At 45.2% G+C, this 18,702-nt stretch overlaps 1 protein-coding gene across 1 annotated transcript in view; it reads left to right on the forward strand.

Annotated features, from left to right (window-relative positions):
• LOC147085115 (low affinity immunoglobulin gamma Fc region receptor II-like) overlaps window positions 1-18,702 on the forward strand; it is a 34,309-nt gene that overhangs the window by 4,967 nt on the left and 10,640 nt on the right. The window contains exons 3-5 of the mRNA XM_085979441.1: window positions 2,484-2,497; window positions 4,650-4,941; window positions 14,793-14,894. Coding sequence (XP_085835567.1) covers window positions 2,484-2,497; window positions 4,650-4,941; window positions 14,793-14,894 — 408 coding nt within the window. The remainder of the gene's footprint in view (window positions 1-2,483; window positions 2,498-4,649; window positions 4,942-14,792; window positions 14,895-18,702) is intronic.

Consider the following 18,702-nt stretch of genomic DNA (forward strand, 5'->3'; position numbering starts at 1 on the left):
AAGGTATGCATGCAGGTGCTGCAGGTGGTTAAGAAGGCAAATGGTATGTTGGCCTTTGTAGCGAGAGGGTTTGAGTACAGGAACAAAGATGTCTTGCTGCAACTGCACAGGGCCTTGGTGAGACCGCACCTTGAGTATTGTGTGCAGTTTTGGTCGCCTTATCTGAGGAAGGATGTTCTTGCCATGGAAGGTGTTCAGCTGATACCTGTGATGGCAGGAATGATGTATGAGGAGAGATTGGGACAATCGTGCTTTTACTCGCTGGAGTTTAGAAGCATGAGAGGAGATCTCATTGAAACTTATAAAATTCTAACAGGACTAGACAGACTAGATGCAGGAAGGATGTTCCCGATGGTCGTGGAGTCCAGAACCAGGGTTCACAGTCTAAGTATAAGGGGTAAGCCATTTAGGACAGAAATGAGGAGGAATTTTTCGCCTAGAGAGTGGTGAACCTGTGGAATTCTCTACTGTGGTGTATGTAACCTGTTCCACCTTAAGAGAACTTAAGCCTGTTCCACCTGTTCCGCTGCTGTATACGTAATACCGGTGGTGACCACCGGTATATAAGCACTGTGTAGTAATATTGTATTTTAGTATAGTCCTGACCTCCAACCAGTAAAGACCTGTTGAACTTTAATCTTGTAGTCTGTGTTAGTAATTACAACTAGAACACCCCGACTTAACATCTACCACAGAAGGCAGTTGAGGCCAATTCATTAAATATATTCAAGAAGGAGTTGGATATATTTCTTAAAGCTAAAGGGATCAAGTGGTATGGGGAGAAAGCAGGGACAGGGTACTGAATTTGTATGATCAGCCATGATCTCATTGAATGGAGGAGCAGCTCGAGGGGCCGAATGGCCTACTCCTGCTCCTATCTTCTATGTTTCTATGTTTCTGACCTGCCATCTTCAACGATAAGTGCACATAGACCCCAGGTCTCTCTGTTCCTGAGCCCTCTTTAGAATTGTACCCATTTGTTTAAATTGCCTCTCCTTGTTATTCACACCAAAATGTATCAGTTCGCACTTTGCTGCATTAAATTTAATCTGCCACGTGACTGTCCATTCCACCAGCCTGTCTATGTCGTCTTGAAGTCTATCACTATCCTCCTCACTGTTCACTATACTTCCAAGTTTTGTGTCATCTGCAAAGTTTGAAATTGTGCCCTGTACACAAGTCCTAGTCATTAATATATATCAAGAAAAGGAATGGTCCTTACAGCAATAACCTCGTGAACAACAATATATACCTCCCTCCATCCCGGAGACAACTGTTCACCACTACGCTCTTTTTCCTGTCACTTAGCCAACTTCGTGTCCATGCTGCCTCTGTCCCTTATATTCCATGGGCTTCAACTTTGTTGGCAAGCCTTTTATTTGGCACATTAACAAACGCCTTTTGTAAGTCCATGTACACTACATCCACCGCATTGCCCTAATCAACCCTCTCTGTTACCTCATCAAAATCACAATCAAATTAATTAAGCACGATTTGCCTTTAACAAATCCATGCTGGCTTTCGTTAGTTAATCCACACTTGTCCAAATGACTGTTAGTTTTGTCCCTAATGATCATTTCTAAAAGTTTCCCCACCACCGAGGTTAAACTTACTGTCCTGTAGTTGCTGGGTTTATCCTTACACCCTAATTTGCTTTTTTAATTCTCCAGTCCTCTGGCACAACCCCCGGAGCTAAGGAGGATTGGAAAATTATGGCCAGTGCCTCCTCAATTTCCACCTTTACTTCCCTCAGCATCCTAAGCTACATCCCATCTGGTCCTCGTGTCTTATCTACATTAAGCACAGCCAGCCATTCTAGTCCCATCTTCGCAGAATCACAGAAACCCCACAGTGCAGACAGAGGCCATTTCGGCCCATCGAGCCTGCACCGACACATATCCCACCCGATCCCCGTAACCCCTATAACAACATATATCCCACCCTATCCCCGTAACCCCACGTATTTAATCCCCCTAACATGAAGGGTCAATTTATCATAGCCAATCAACCTAACCCGGACATCTTTGGACTTTGGGAGGAAACCGGAGCACCCGGAGGAAACCCACGCAAACACGGGGAGAATGTGCAAACTCCACACAGACAGTCACCCGCGGCCGGATTCGAACCCGGGCAACAGTGCTAACCACTATGCCACTATGCCACCTTCTTATCAATTTTTAGCACATCCAGTACCTCAACTACCTCCGCTTTCACTATGACAAGAGGAAATTCAAGATGATATGCAATTAATAAGACTTGCTTCCCAGGCCCGGAATGGTCCCTTTTGGCTTTCGCAGCTGCTGGCGTGGCTGTGGGTTTACGACTGCACAAGAAATGTTTATCTAAATAATAGTTCAAAAATGTCCCATTCTTACATTTTTCGGCTAGCTGGATCTACCTCTGTATCAACATAATTGCGCAGAACCCACATTTTAAAATTGTAACCCAGTTTATAATCTATTTAGCCTTTGCCACTGTGCTAGAATCTTTGTTTGTAGTAAAGTGCATAGCTTATGGTACATGACAATAGGTTGCCCCAAGTTGACCACATATCTGTTTTACGCTTAATGCTGTTTTTACCTGGGAGAAATTTTAATTGTATTTTGAGAGGCTGCTGTGCAAACCAAGCCCTCTACTGGATACCACTAGCACCATTGTGCATGTTGGTCATTTACAACCTATTTAAAATTTAACTATGCCTGTTAGAAAACGAATACCAGCACGAAATGTGTGTTTTTTAACTAGGCAGTATCGTTTAGGAAACGCTGGAGACCTATAGGGTGTAGGAATGCTGATATCAATGCTCGGATTACTGAGAGTATTTGCACTGTGAGTATCAGGGAACATAAATGAGAGCCTGAACTATTAAGGTATACAGGCATCTGTTGTTCATAAAGCCTTCTGTTTTTCAGTCGAGTAGTAAAGGCTTATTTATTTTGTTATAATTATTTATCACTTTATTTTTTTCTACATTAAATTAAAACTCAATCTAAACACGGAGTATAATTTCCTCAGAGTGTAACATAGTTCACAAGCAGAGATTTGTCAGCAGTTCCGAGAGTAGGCGTGCACTCAAATAGGTTTCTCTCTTTTTCTCAAAATTTAACACAAATCCTTCCTTTTTTATACACTATTCATTGTATCAAATTAGAAGTGGTCTGGGCTTATTTGGTAGCCTCCAGTCAATGCATTTTCCTTCAGCCGAATCATACCCACACACGTTGTCATTTCTCATACATCAACATTCAGTAGTTACTGGTCTTTGCACTGTACTTCAGACGTCTTGCATGCATACAACTTTACAATTCTCGTACATCAACATCCCATTGCTCAGTTTGCAATGGCCAGAAATTCGGGTCGGAGGCTTCCCGCAGGTGCAAGCCCCCGACCTGCACTCACCTAGCGCGCCGGCCATTGTGCTGTGGGCCCGCGTGGGATTGCAATCCTGGGCCTCCTCCAGCTGCCGGCGCGCAGTCCTTGCTTATCCCAGGGGCACAGTTAGTTCGAAGCGTCCTCTGGGATCACATGGGCCATGGAGAGCCAATCGTAGCAGGGAATCTGTATTCTTAAATTTGACAGGAAGACCTGTCAAATCTATGAATAGAGATCGGCCCCAAAACCTAACTAAAATTTCAAATAAATATTTAAAAAACATCACATTTTTAAAATAACTATAAATTACATAAAATAACTATATTAAACAATAATTTATATATTAGAAAAAAGTAATTGCAGTTTTTAACGGGGCTAAAAATAAACTTACCTTTCGTTAAAGTATTTAGAAATTATAAACCTGTGGAAAAATGTTTTAATTTTACTTAATTCACCACTTAACCTTGTTAAAAGCAAGCCTTGTGACTGCTTGTTATAAGCGTAGCTGCTGGAGACTTACCCTCCCGAGAAACCTGGAAAAAACGGAATTTCCAGGCATACGCACTGCCTCTCTGGCACATGCGTTTGACCTCCGAACTCCTTCCTTCAAGGGAATGGAAGTTCTGGTTCCGGTGCATGCACAAAACTGGCACTTTCGTTGGGCCTACGCGTGAGTACCCAGCGCATACTCACCTGTGGGCACCCGAATTTCTGGCCCAATGTTAGGTGATTGGATGTTTATATTATGGCAATACAATTAACATCAATCTTGAACACTGGCTGTTGCTAAGTGAAATCTCCCTCTCGCTCTCTCTCTCATTCTCTCTCCAATGATGCCAACAACATTTATTTGCTGTGTACTGAATGAACTAAACATGAAAACCTTTCAGAAGCCGATTAATCCGAGTTCCAACAGAATCAGATAAATGGAACATCGGCCTGGGAATGGGAGGTCATTTAAAGCGTTGAGCCAAAAGAAGGTCGGGTTTTGCAGATTGAATGGAGATGTTCAGTAAGCGGCTACCCAAAGGTCATTATTGAAAGCAGAAAAAAACAGACTGAATCAAATACCTTGCATAATAGAAAAAATCAGCACATTCTGGTTCACCCTGTGTCCCATCTGTCCTTTCTTGAAGTAGTAATAAAAAGCGAAGTATGCATTGGAATGAAGGTGACAGATTTTGTTCCATTTTCACAAAAGTGGCCTCATATGTTATTGAGTAGACTTTTGACACACAATTTCATGCGGTATTTTTCATACAGGTGAACTCCCGCAGCCGACTTTCTACATGGACCCAGATTCTGGTGCAGTTTCAAACGGGGAAAATGTTGGCATTTCCTGCAAAGGTGACATTCGTTCCAGAGGGGGTACGTTTCTCTTGTACAAAGATCAGAAGCAAAATCCTGTACAGTCTCGTACTGTGACTGGCGATGAGCGGAGTGTGACCTTCAACATAAACACCCGAAGCAAAGGCTCTGAGGGAAATTACAGTTGTCGATATCAAACAAAGGTCGCAGGACATTTGAGGCATTCACCATTCAGTAAAGATGTCCCAATTACGGAGACAGGTAGGGGCCAACACATTTCAAAACGCGGTTGTGTGTTCTTGTATCTCAATGTCTGTCTCCTTCGCTCGTATCTTGTTAATATAGGTGACCAATACCTTTTAAATCAAACTGAGATATAAATATTTCGCTGCAAAAGTTAACTGGAGATCGTTTTTTTATCTGCAGGCTTAAGGTTCCCATTTGTTATGCATAGTCTGCAGAGGCTGAACCGCCCCGCCTGTTATCCAAAAATAATGGTCACGAATTAAAAGCTGGAAGCGTTATTTAATGCTCTTTCTTTATAAGCGTTGAAACGCCAGAGAGCTCCCGAATTTAACTTCCATTCGCTGAGAAATTCCCCAGGGCAGAGATCTGAAAGCGGCGGAATCGGATATGCCGCCCGCCTAAATCAGCAGTCGAATTTCTTGCCCATTTTAACTTGGGCAATCCTCCATTTTCTGCATGGTCTGGTGGGCGTGGAAGGCTAACTCGGAGTATCTGAGCCATCTCCATTCAAGTAAGGAGATCACACATTGAATGAAATTGACACGTTAAAGATGGCGCAATGCAAATTCACTGTGATGCTGCCTGGTACGATGAGATAGAGATATGAAAAAATCCTTCAAATAGACAGGCTAGTTTTATTGGCCCAGATATTCCGATTCCTACGGGTGGGTATGCGCTGTGTACCCACAGGAGTAAGACCTGCTTTTACCAGGATAAGAGTTCAAAAAAGAAAAAAACATTTCACTGATTTATCATTTTAAAATACTTTTAAAAAAAGATAAGTTTATTTGTAGCCCCATAAAAAACTTGAATTATTTTTCTCAAAAAATTAACTTTTGTTTAAAATACTTAATTTATTGTAATTTCAAGTCATTTTAAAAATGTGTTTTTAAAAAATATATATTTAAAGTTTTGCCATGATTTTTCATTAATCTCCATTCATATATTTGACAGGTCTTCCTGTCAAATGTATGAATGGAGATTCCCTTCTGTGATTGGCTCCCCAAGGCCCAAAAAATCCCAGGGACACTGCGATTGGAAAATGCGGGCCATTATAAAAATGACAATTACAATGGCCCAGAAATTCGGGTCGGGGACTTCCCGCGGGTGCAAGTCCCCGACCTGCACTTACCTAGCGCGCCAGCCATTGAGCTGTGGGCCCGCGTGGGATTCTGATCCTGGGCCTCCTCCAACTGCCAGTGTGCAGTGCTTGCGTATGTCAGGGGCGCAGTTAGTTTGATGCGTCCCCTGGGATCATGTGGGCCATGGAGAGCCAATGGTAGCAGGGAATGCTTCATTCATAAGTTTGACAGGAAGAGCTGTCAAACCTATAAATACCATAAGCCCCAAAACATCACTAAAACTTCAAATATTTTGTTTTTAAATCACACTTTTAAAATAACAATAAATTACATAAAATAACTGTGCTGTCTCTCTGTAGCAATTTATGTTAGTTTTCCAGTTAATTCAGGGGTTTGAGTAAGTTGGGTCGATTCCCATTGTGTGCTGCCACCTAGTGGCTATTTGGTACCTAGCAACTGCAGTAAAAGTGCAGTAAAGTGCTGTAAAGCACAGTAAGTGCAGTAATGTAAACTACAGACCTACAGCGGCACATGCTCTGGGAAGTTGTATTGTTCCCATGCCTGAGTCTTGGATATTATTTGTCTGTAAGTACTTGAGAATGTTATGGATGATTAGTGTATACTGTATGTTGCAGAAAATGTTTAGTTTGTAACTTTTCTCTGTAAGCAAACTTACACAGCTAGCCGTGAAGTGCTCGCTCTCTGTCTAGCTGGTTAACTAGTAGCTGTATTTTGATGCACTATGTACAGGGCTAATTTAAAGAGAATGCCTTCCAGTTTGCTAAATGTATATTCACAGTAAGCTGTGTTTCCACGTGTTTGGTAATTTACATGCCAAATGTACTGTGTTGCTCAGGCGTACCTAAATTTGTGTATGCATATCAGTTATGCGCTTGTATACTAATGTGTGCTTCCATTTCTGTGTTGTATTTCAGTTTTACAATAAGAATCTTTCAGTAAAGCTTTACAAGAAAAGTCAAGCCTTGTGATTTTTATGGGAAGATATCAAGTTGTTAGCTATCTGTCTAGCTCTGCATAGGAACGCGCTGCGAGGGCAGAAAAGTAAAAAGACAACAGCACAGCGGGCTCAAGCACAAGAAGATACCACTCAGCTACCATGAGTCTACGCTCAGGAAGACAATATACCATAGAGAACGTCGACCAGCCAATCGAGAAGCATGAGCCTCTCCGAGCAAATGATGCCAAGTCACAGTCTTCTAAAGCATCCTCTAGATCATCTCGGTGGTCCAGCAGACCGTCGTCATCGACAGCTTCTGCAGCCGCCAAAGCACGTGCCAAGGCAAAAGCTGCCCAGGCTCAATTGTCCTTCGCTGAAAACGAAGCTAGTGTGATGAATCAGAGAGCTGACCTCGACACTTGTGTGATGAAGCAGAGAGCTGACCTCGACGCCAGTCTCCACATTCTCCAAAGCCAGAGAGCTGCCGCTGCCGCTGAAGCTGAAGCCGCAGCTTATGAAGAAGGTGAGGAGAATGAAGGTGGGGAGCCCAGCCATGAAGCATATGTTCTAGAACAGCCCTCAGTCCAGTGCAACGTACAAGTGAGTATGCCCAACAACACTCCAAATTGTTCTTCAAGGAAACATCCAGGTATCTCGATGCAAAACCAGCTACTCACCACAGTAGCAAACAGCCTGTTTTTGGAGACACTGAGCTTAAAGGAGAAGAAACAAGTAAGACTTACTTGCAGAGACCTCCACAGCACTCGGCCAATCCAGCCAAGCAGTCCTCACCCGAGCCACAAGGTGCACAAGACCTCGCTAGGTACCTTATCCACTGAGAATTGTTAAGTTCAGGCCTTCTAGAATTTGATGACCGTCCTGAAAATTATTGGTCATGGAAAGCGTCCTTCCTGAGTACCACCAAGGACTTGAATCTGTCAGCCAGAGAAGAACTAGACTTGATGTCAAAGTGGCTCGGAGCTGAGTCGTCAGAACAGGTGAAGAGAATTCGCTCAGTGCACGTCCGCAATCTCACAGCAGGCCTCAACCTGGTTTGGCAACGTCTCGAAGACTGTTATGGGACACCAGAAGTCATTGAACACGCACTGCTCAAGAAGATTGAGGACTTTCCGAAGCTAACCAACAAAGATAACATCGAGCTGCGAGAACTGGGCGACATTCTCCTCGAACTGGAGTGTGCCAAGGGAGAAGGTTACCTGACCGGCCTCTCGTATTTGGATACAGCTCGTGGGGTAAACCCAATCGTGGAAAAGCTCCCCTACAACCTTCAAGAGAAATGGATAGCTAAGGGATCCAAGTACAAGGAGGACAATGGCGTGGCATTTCCCCCCTTCTCTCTCTTCTCCAGGTTCGTCCAACAACAGGCAAAGGTGAGGAATGATCCAAGTTTCACTTTCTCCACCTCCAGCAGTTACGCTCCTTCGAGAACAGAGAAACACACAAAGTACAGCAATAAAGCCTCTGTGAGCGTGCACAAAACAGATGTTCCAGCCGAACCCTCAGTCAACCAATCCAGTTCTGCTGGGAATAAAGTGGATGACCCAGATCGTCAGTGTCCAATACACAAGAAGCCCCACCCACTCAAAAAGTCTCGAAGCTTTAGAGACAAGCCTATTGATGAGCGCAAATCATACCTGAAAGAGAATCGCATCTGCTTCAGGTGTTGTGGGTCGACTCTGCACATGGCAAAAGACTGCAAGGCGACAATCAAGTGCTTTGAGTGCAACAGTGAAAAACACATCGCAGCCCTTCATCCAGGTCCTCCTCCTTCAACCACCGAGAGTGCTGCGGTTGACAAAAGGATAGCGGGGAGCAAAGCAAAAGCACATCTTCTTCAGTCACCTCCAAGTGTACAGAGGTTTGTGGAAATGCAAGCAGCCCACGCTCATGCTCCAAAATCTGCTTCGTTAAAGCATATCCTGCAGGGAGAAAGGAGAAGGCAATCAAAATGTACGCAGTGCTTGATGAGCAAAGTAACTAGTCTCTAGCGAAGAAAGAATTCTTCAATCTCTTTGAAGTCAAGGCCAGCGCAGCTCCGTACATGCTAAAAACCTGTGCAGGGACAGCAGAGACTACGGGTAGGAGAGTTGGGAACTTCATGATCGAGTCCATGGATGGGAAACTACAGCTTCCCCTCCCCACCTTAATTGAGTGTGACATGATGCCAGATGATAGGACGGAAATCCCCTCCCCAGAGGTCGCACGCCATCAGCCCCACCTGCAGCCAGTTGCCAACAAGATTCCAGCTGTGGACCCGGACGCTCCAATCCTCCTGCTCTTGGGAAGAGACATCTTAAGGGTGCACAAGGTGCGTGAGCAAATCAACGGGCCCCACAACGCTCCTTATGCGCAGTGGCTTGGCCTGGGATGGGTCCTCGTGGGTGAAGTTTGCCTGGGAACAGTCCACAAACCAGCGGGTTTCAACGTCTATAAAGCAAACGTGTTGCTCAATGGTCGCACATCCTTTCTCAGCCCATGCCCAAACAGGATCCAGGTAAAGGAAGATTACGATGGCATGACGCAGCATCATAGGTCAACCTCCTCTGCCTGTGAGGAAGAGGCAGGCCTCACCGTGAGCACAGACAGCCTAGGATGCTCAGTGTTTGAAAGGTCCAAGGATGATGACAAGCCAGCACTATCCATGGACGACAAAGCTTTCCTAACCATCATGGATGAGGAGGTTTACCAGGACGATGGACACAGCTGGGTGGCACCCTTACCATTTCACTCTCCCAGATGCCGTCTTCCGAGTAACAGGGAACAAGCTATGAAGCGCCTCTGCTCACTCAGGAGAACACTGGAGAAAAGGCTAGAAATGAAGGGCCATTACATAGAGTTCATGCAGAAGATGCTGGACAACGACCAAGCCGAGCCTGCTCCACCTCTGGAGGAAGGTAAAGAACACTGGTACCTGCCAACATTCGGTGTGTATCACCCACAAAAGCCAGACCAGTTACGAGTTGTGTTTGATTCAAGTGCTGAATGTAAAGGAGTGTCTCTGAACGATGTACTCCTCAGCGGCCCAGACTTGAACAACACCTTGTTGGGAGTTCTTCTGCGGTTCAGGAAAGAACCTGTAGCCCTGACAGCAGATGTGCAGCAAATGTTTTATTGCTTCGTCGTCCGAGAAGACCACAGGGACTATCTCCGCTACCTGTGGCATGAGGACAACGACATCAACAAGAATGTGGTGGAGTACAGGATGAAGGTCCACGTGTTTGGAAACAGCCCTTCACCTGCTGTGGCTATCTACTGCATGAGGCGAGCCGCTCAGAAAGATGAGCAAGAATATGGCTCCGATGCAAAGCATTATGTTGAGAGACAGTTCTATGTTGACTATGGTCTTACCTCGGTTACCACACCTGAAGAAGCAATAGACCTCCTGACAAGAACCAGAGCGATGTTGGCAGAGTCCAACCTGAGACTACACAAGGTAGCATCGAACAGTGGACAGGTGATGGAAGCCTTCCCTGCAGAGGACCGTGCCAAGGATCTGAAGGATTTGCACCTTGGAGTGGATCCTCTCCCCCTTCAAGGGAGCCTGGGGCTCTCCTGGAACCTGGAAACAGACAGCTTCACATTCCTGGAGTCCCGTGAAGAAAGGCCATTTACACGGAGAGGTGTCCTGTCTACAGTCAACAGTTTGTACGACCCTTTGGTGTTCGTAGCTCCCATAACAATGCAAGGAAAAGCATTAGCACGGGAACTCTCATCGGATCAGAGTGAGTGGGATGCTCCACTCCTCCCAGAAAAAGTAGCAAAATGGAACCTATGGAAGGAGTCCTTGAAGGCTCTCGAAGACCAGCACATAGAGAGGTGCTACATTCCAGGCTCGCTGTCTTCAACACAGAGAAGAGAGCTGTGCATCTTCTCAGACGCTTCCACAGTAGCAATAGGAGCTGTGGCCTACTTGAGAGCAGCTGACGCCGATGGGAAATACCATGTGGGATTCGTTATGGGGAAGTCCAAGTTGGCCTCTCGGCCTGCCCACACCATTCCACGTCTCGAGCTTTGTGCAGCTGTGTTGGCTGTTCAACTGTACGAGTTGATCAGAGACGAGATTGACATCGATGTGGGCGCCATCAAGTTCTTCACGGACAGCAAGATTGTACTTGGTTACATCCACAACTCCACAAGAAGGTTTTATGTGTATGTTTCCAACCGGGTGACTCGTATCAGACGATCCACTCACCCTGACCAGTGGTGCTATGTCTCCACAGACCTGAACCCTGCAGACCATGCTACCAGGTCTATACCAGCAGCACACCTACAGCAAAGCAGTTGGTTCTCGGGCCCCTCTTTCCTGTTTAATGTCAACACAGATGAGACTCCTGAGTCCAATCCCTTCACCCTTGTTTAGTCTGAAGCTGATACTGAGATTCGGCCTGAAGTTACGACCCTGGTCACCAAAGCCTCAGAAGCTCAGTTGGGCTCACAACGCTTCGAGCGATTCTCAAGCTGGAGAACACTCTGCCAAACCACAGCCCGACTCATTCATGTAGCAGCATCCTTCAAGGGGAATTCGGACAACATAGAACACAAAGGATGGAAATGTTCTAAAGAAGTATGAAGCACAAGTGAGCTTTCACAAGCCAAAGGTATGATCATTCGCTCGGTCCAGCATGATGCCTTCAAGGAGGAATTCAAATGTCTTGAAGAGGGACAGACATTCCCCAAGCAAAGCCCACTTAAAAAGCTCAACCCAGTTACAGATGAAGATGGTTTGCTCCGGGTCGGAGGGCGCATATCATCCGCAGACTTGTCAAGAGAAGAAAAGCACCCTCTGATCATCCCGCACACCCATCACATTGCCACACTACTCGTGAGATACTATCATGAGCAGGTGGCTCACCAAGGACGACACATAACAGAAGGAGCTATCCGAGCAGCCGGATACTGGATAATCGGGAGCAAGCGTCTGGTTTCTTCCGTTATCCACAAGTGTGTTACCTGCCGCAAGCTATGAGGGAGGTTAGAGGACCAAAAGATGGCAGACTTGCCCGCTGACAGACTCACTCCAGAGCCTCCATTCACCAGCGTGGGCCTTGACGTCTTTGGGCCATGGACCATCATGACGCATTGCACAAGAGGAGGTAGTGCAGGCAGCAAGTGCTGGGCGGTGCTCTTTACGTGCATGTCTACCAGAGCTGTGCACATTGAGCTGATCGAATCCATGTCAACAGACAGCTTTATCAATGCACTGAGGAGGTTTTTCTCAATCCGTGGTCCAGACAAACTTCTCCGCTCTGACAGAGGGACTAACTTCGTGGGTGCCTGTAAGGAGTTGGAGATCCACACGGACGATGCAGCGGTAGGAAGCTACCTCCAAAAGAAAGGGTGCACGTGGGTGTTTACTCCCCCCCCGCATTCATCCCACATGGGTGGTTCATGGGAGAGGCTCATCGGTGTTGCCAGGCATATTCTGGATGCTATGCTGCTTCGGACGGGACCAACTTGTCTCACACACGACGTCTTAAGCACTTTCATGGATGAAGTCATGGCGATCATGAATGCAAGACCCCTGGTGCCGGTGTCCACCGACCCAGACATGCCTGCAGTCCTCACCCCAACGATGCTCCTGACTCAAAAGATGAGTGCTATTTCAGCCCCCTCTGGAAACTTTGACATGGCTGAGCTGCACAGGAAGTAGTGGAAGTAAGTCCAGTGTCTTGCAGACACTTTTTGGAAGAGATGGAGAGGAGAGTATTTGTCCACCCTACAGAGCCGTAGGAAATGGACAGAAGACAAGCCAAATGTCAAAGTGAGAGATGTTGTCTTGCTGAAAGACAGCCAAGCACACAGAAATGAATGGCCAGTGGGACTGGTTGTCAAAACTCTGCCGAGCAGGGACAAGAGGGTCCATAAGGTGGAGGTGAAGATTGTCAAGGAGGGGACTGTCAAAGTGCTTCTGAGGCCAGTCTCAGAGATCGTAGTCCTCCTTTCTGAAGAAACCTAGAGAACGGATTCTGAGTATGTTTGCAGCCAAAGGACGTTTTCTTTAGGTTTATTTTGTATCTGTAGTGGTACAATGGAATTGTACCAAGCGGGGAGTGTGCTGTCTCTCTGTAGCAATTTATGTTAGTTTTCCAGTTAATTCAGGGGTTTGAGTAAGTTGGGTCGATTCCCGTTGTGTGCTGCCACCTAGTGGCTATTTGGTACCTAGCAACTGCAGTACAAGTGCAGTAAAGTGCTGTAAAGCACAGTAAGTGCAGTAAAGTAAACTACAGACCTACAGCAGCACATGCTCTGGGAAGTTGTATTGTTCCCATGCCTGAGTCTTGGATATTATTTGTCTGTAAGTACTTGAGAATGTTATAGATGATTAGTGTATACTGTATGTTGCAGAAAATGTTTAGTTTGTAACTTTTCTCTGTAAGCAAACTTACACAGCTAGCCGTGAAGTGCTCGCTCTCTGTCTAGCTGGTTAACTAGTAGCTGCATTTTGGTGCACTATGTACAGGGCTAATATAAAGAGAATGCCTTCCAGTTTGCTAAATGTGTATTCACAGTAAGCTGTGTTTCCACGTGTTTGGTAATTTACATGCCAAATGTACTGTGTTGCTCAGGCGTACCTAAATTTGTGTATGCATATCAGTTATGCGCTTGTATACTAATGTGTGCTTCCATTTCTGTGTTGTTTTTCAGTTTTACAATAAGAATCTTTCAGTAAAGCTTTACAAGAAAAGTCAAGCCTTGTGATTTTTATGGGAAGATATCAAGTTGTTAGCTATCTGTCTAGCTCTGCATAGGAACGCGCTGCAAGGGCAGAAAAATAACTGTTTTAAACAATAATTTAATTTTCGAAAAAATTAATTACATTTTCTAACGGGGCTAAAAATAAACTTACCTTTCTTTAAAGTATTTAAAAATAATAAGCCTGTTGAAAAAATATTTTAATTGTAATTAATTCACCACTTACCTTGTTAAAATCAGGCCTTGCATCTGTTTTTAAAAGTTTAACTTCTGGAGACTTACCCTCCCGGAGAAACCTGCAAAAAAAAATGTAAGTTCGATCCGCACGCGCTGCCTCTCCGGCGCAGGCGTTCCACCTGTGAACCCTTTCCTTCAAGGGAACGGAAGTTCTGGTTTCTCGTGCATGCGCAGTGCATGAACGAAATCGGCACTTCCATTGGGCCTATGGGTGAGTACCCCGTGCGTACTCATCCGTGGGGACCCGAATTTCTGGGCCTATGTTTTTTAAATTATGAAAGCACGGAAGTTGGCTTCTATGATAATTTAAAATTATGATAGAAGCAAACTAGTGTCAATAGTTAGGGGTCTATAAGGAAGTGTAGTAAATACAATATTAGAGGGGAGACAGCAGGAAAAGTCCCTCTATACAGAGAGATGTGAGGATATGGGGCTTAGAAATATGATTCGGTCATTGGCGCAGGACGGGCGCCATATTGACTGTATTGGTCAGCAATGGAATTGAATATCAGGAGCTTCATATAAACGATGGCCCATCTGATATCGCCGATCCTGCGCCACCGCCCACATGGAATTTCGAGTGCAATGTAACTGGATCTCAAACGGGGCGTAAAATAATCGAACAGTGCCATACTGACGTTTTCTTTGAATTTTCTTCCCATGTTCAATTTCACCCCCATATAATCATACTCATGTCAAATGAACTTAATTTCGGGCGTGAGGTAGAAGGTGTCACTGACGCAAAGCAGTCAGTCAAGCAGAGAATATCATCTAGTGCCCTTTTATGCACTGGACATTCAGCTGGAAGTAAATGCTGACATTTCTTGTGTGCTGATGAAATCTTAGCAATCTTCCATCTTTCTATCTCTGTATAGATGCAGATAACAGTTTATTGCTCAACATTGGTCTGGGATGTACTGCTGGGTCCATCGTTTTACTGGTTGTGGCGTTGACCTGGTTCTTGCTTGCAAAGAGAAGTAAGTGATCGTGGGGGAAAAAAAGTGCAAATTTTCACGTGAACTAAGATCATCGAAAAACTGGTCGGGCCTTGCAAACAGCCTGCAAACCCAGTCCAGCATTAACAGTGTGAAAGGTGACGGTAAGGCAAATGTAGAAGAGTTCTGACTGCATGCTTTGGAAAGGCTTCTCTGCCTAGTCGGATCATTGGAAAATATTGGGCCGGATATTGTGGGGCCGATGACGGCATATGCACAGTGTACACACCATCGGGAAGCCCCCAGAATGGCCCCGCAAGTTCCAGGTTTCGGCATAACGCTGCCCGTGCACGATAAACTGGAATTTGGTACCTGTCCAGGTGATCATCGCATGCGCCATAAAAAAAACTCTATTGCTGGAGCAGATTTGGATTTGACTATCTCGGGATTAAAAAGAAACTGTGCACACAGCGGGTCCAGAATTGCTCTCTTTTTTTTTCAAATATTTATTACGTGCCCTTGCAATATAAAACAAAATCCCATTGCTGATCTACAGTCCTGTCTGTCAAGCTCTGTCTTTCCACCTTGCCTCAACCTGCTCACTCATCTTTGCATAAACCTTTTCTCTTTCTATTTGGACCTGGAACCGTGTCATTTGGTGGTCACTACTCCTGAGGTGACTCATCTACTTCAGTGAGTGCCCAGGAAAACACTGACGCCTGCTTTGAGCACTGGGCCTGCTTTAACCAGCATAAGGGTAAAAATAGATGTTAAATTACATTTTCTAAATGATAAAAATATACAAAAACCTTTAAAGTTAGTTCATCCAAATTTTGGCCTGGATTAAAATTATTTTTCGGACAATTCAATATTTATTTTAAATGCTTAATTTGGAGCTTTTAATTAATTTTGAACATGAGAATATTTATTTTTATTAGAATTGTGTAAATTACTTATTTATTTGGGGATTTCTCATTTGCTTATGGAGATTCTCCCTTCTAATGTGTTTACATATGATTACATAGGATATACGGCAAAGTAACAGGCCATTCGGCCCAACCAGTCCATGCCGGCGTTTATGCTCCACTCGAGCCTCCTCCCATCTTTCCTCATCTAGATCTCTCAGCGTAACCCTCTATTCCCTTCTCCCTCATATGTTTGTCCAGACTCCCTGAAATACATCTATACTATTCACTTCAACCACTCCCTGTGGTAGCGAGTTCCACATTCTCACCACTCTTTTGGTAAAGAAGTTTCTCCTGACTTCCCAATTGGATTTCTTGGTGACTACCTTATATTGATGGCCTCTAGTTATGCTCTTCCCCACAAGTGGAAACATTCTCTCTATATCCACTCTATCGAAACATTTCATAATTTTAAAGATCTTTATTCGGTCACCCCTCAGCCTTCTTTTTTCAAGAGAAAAGAGACCCAGCCTGTTCATCCTTTCGTGATAGGTATACCCTCACATTTCTGGTTTCATCCTTGTAAATCTTCTCTGCGCCCTCTCCAGTGCCTCTATACCCTTTTTATAATATGGCGAAAGAACTGTACACAGTACTCCAAGTGGGAGTGGGCCTTTGGCGTAGCGGTAGCATCCCCGCCGCTGGGCCAGAAGGTGTAGGGTTTCGAACCCCGCTCCAGACAGTCCCGGCAAGTGGAGTCGGAGCTCCGGCTCTAAATTCTGGGTTGACATCCAGTGGGATACTTGCATCCGTGGGTGTGGGTGGCCCCCCCCTCATATGGGTTGTGGGAGCCCGTAAAACCCTCCCGCCATAGGACTAACCACCCTAATGGCTGGTACGAAGATGGTTACGGTCATGGAAGGAGCGTTAATTGAGGCCAGAAATCCTTCCACCATTTCATACTGTTCCCCAAAGGGAACAGTGTGAAGACACGTACGACGACGACTCCAAGTGTGGTCTAACCAATGTTCAATACAGGTTTAGCATAACTTCCCTACATTTCAATTCTATCCCTCTAGAAATAAACCGTAGTGCTTGGGTTGCTTTTTTTATTGCCTTGCTAACCTGTGTCGCAACTTTTACAGATTTGTGTATTTGTACTCCTAGCTCCCGTTATTCCTCTACATGACCTAGCCTCACATCCTCCAAGTGATCAGTGACCTCCCTCCCAAAATGTAATACATCACATTTTTCCGTGTTGAAATTCATGTGCCAATTACATGCCCATTCTCCAAGTTTTTTAATGTCCTCCTGTAACTTGTTGCAGTCACAGAAATCACAGTCCTCCTCAGTATTGACTTTCCCCCCAAATTTGGTGTCGTCCACAAACTTAGAAATTGTGTTTCTGATTCCAAAGTCTAATTCGTTAATGTAAATTGTGAACAGCAGTGGTCCCAGCACTGATCCGTGTGGAACACCACTACCCAGCTTTTGCCACTGTGAATAGCTACCCTTTACCCTTCATAGTGTCAGCTGTGGTTCAGTTCGCCTGAGTCCGAAGTTTGTGGGTTCAAGTCCCACTCCAGAAGCTTGAGCACAAAAATCCATGCTGACAGTCCTCAGTGCAGTGCTGAAGAAGTGCTGCACTGTCGGAGGTGCCGTCTTTCAGATGAGATATTAAACCAAGTCTGCCCTCTCAGGTGGACGGAAAAAATCCCGTAGCCTCTATAGAGACATAGAAACATGGAATAGGCCATTCAGCCTTTCGAGCCTTCTCCACCATTCAATATGATCATAGCTGATCCTCTATCTCAATACCATATTCCCATACCGCTTGATGCCTTTTGTGTATAGAAATCTATCTATCTCCTTCTTAAATAGAGTCAGTGACTTGTCCTCCACAGCCTTCTGTGGTAGAGAATTCCACAGGTTCACCACCCTCTGTGTGAAGAAATTTCTCCTCATCTCAGTCCTAAACGTCCTACTCCGTATCCTGAGACTGTGACCCCTCGTTCTAGACACACCTGCCATTCTCAGCAGCTACACGTTACTCCTGCTCCAAGCTTTCTGTCCTGAAGACAGCCAGCAATCCAGTCTGCTGCTTGTCCCCTGACTCCGCATTCTCTGACCTTGTTCATCAGTCTATTATGGGGTGTTGATCTGGCTCACGTGTACCGAGGGACGCTTCCTAACCGCTTGCCTAACTGGGATCCGTGGGCCTTTATGCAGCCCAAGGACGCAACAACTCCGATGCCCGTGACAGAAGAACATAATAAGTAAGAGCAGGAGTAAGCCATACAGCCCCTAGAGCCTTCTCCCCCATTAAAAAAGATCATGGCTGATCATCGACCTCTACTCCACTTTCCCGCCCAATCTCCACATCCCTTGATTCCACTAGAGTCCAAAAATCTATCGATCTCGGCCTTGAATATACTCAAAGACTCAACATTCACAGCCCTCTGGGGCAGAGAATTCCAAAGATTCACAACCCTCTGAGTGAAGAAATTCCTCCTCATCTCAGTCTTAAATGGCCAACCCATTATCCTGAGACTATGACCCCTAGCTCTAGACTCCCCAGCCAGGGGAAACAACCTCTCAGAATCTATCCTGTCAATCCCCCTCAGTATCTTGAATGTTTCAATGAGATCACCTCTCATTCTTCTAAACTCCAGAGAGTACAGGCCCATTCTACACAATCTCTCACCATAGGACAGCCCTCTCATCCCAGGAATCAATCTAGTGAACCTTCGATCCACCACCTCCAAGGCAAGTATATCCTTCCTGAGAGCCAGCAGGTACTTTTGGATTTATTTTTCGGGTCGGAGGCGTACTCTGGAGGTACACTTCCAACGCAAATTTAGGCCCAATACTATTTAAGGTGGTAATAGCTTCCGACTTTGCTGTCAATATTTTGGGGTAGGAAGAGACGAATTTCTAGACCTATA

The sequence above is a fragment of the Somniosus microcephalus genome, unplaced genomic scaffold, assembly GCF_052327205.1.
Source record: "Somniosus microcephalus isolate GS21.2 unplaced genomic scaffold, FLI_Smic_1.0 unresolved_chr9, whole genome shotgun sequence".
Lineage (NCBI taxonomy): Eukaryota > Metazoa > Chordata > Chondrichthyes > Squaliformes > Somniosidae > Somniosus > Somniosus microcephalus.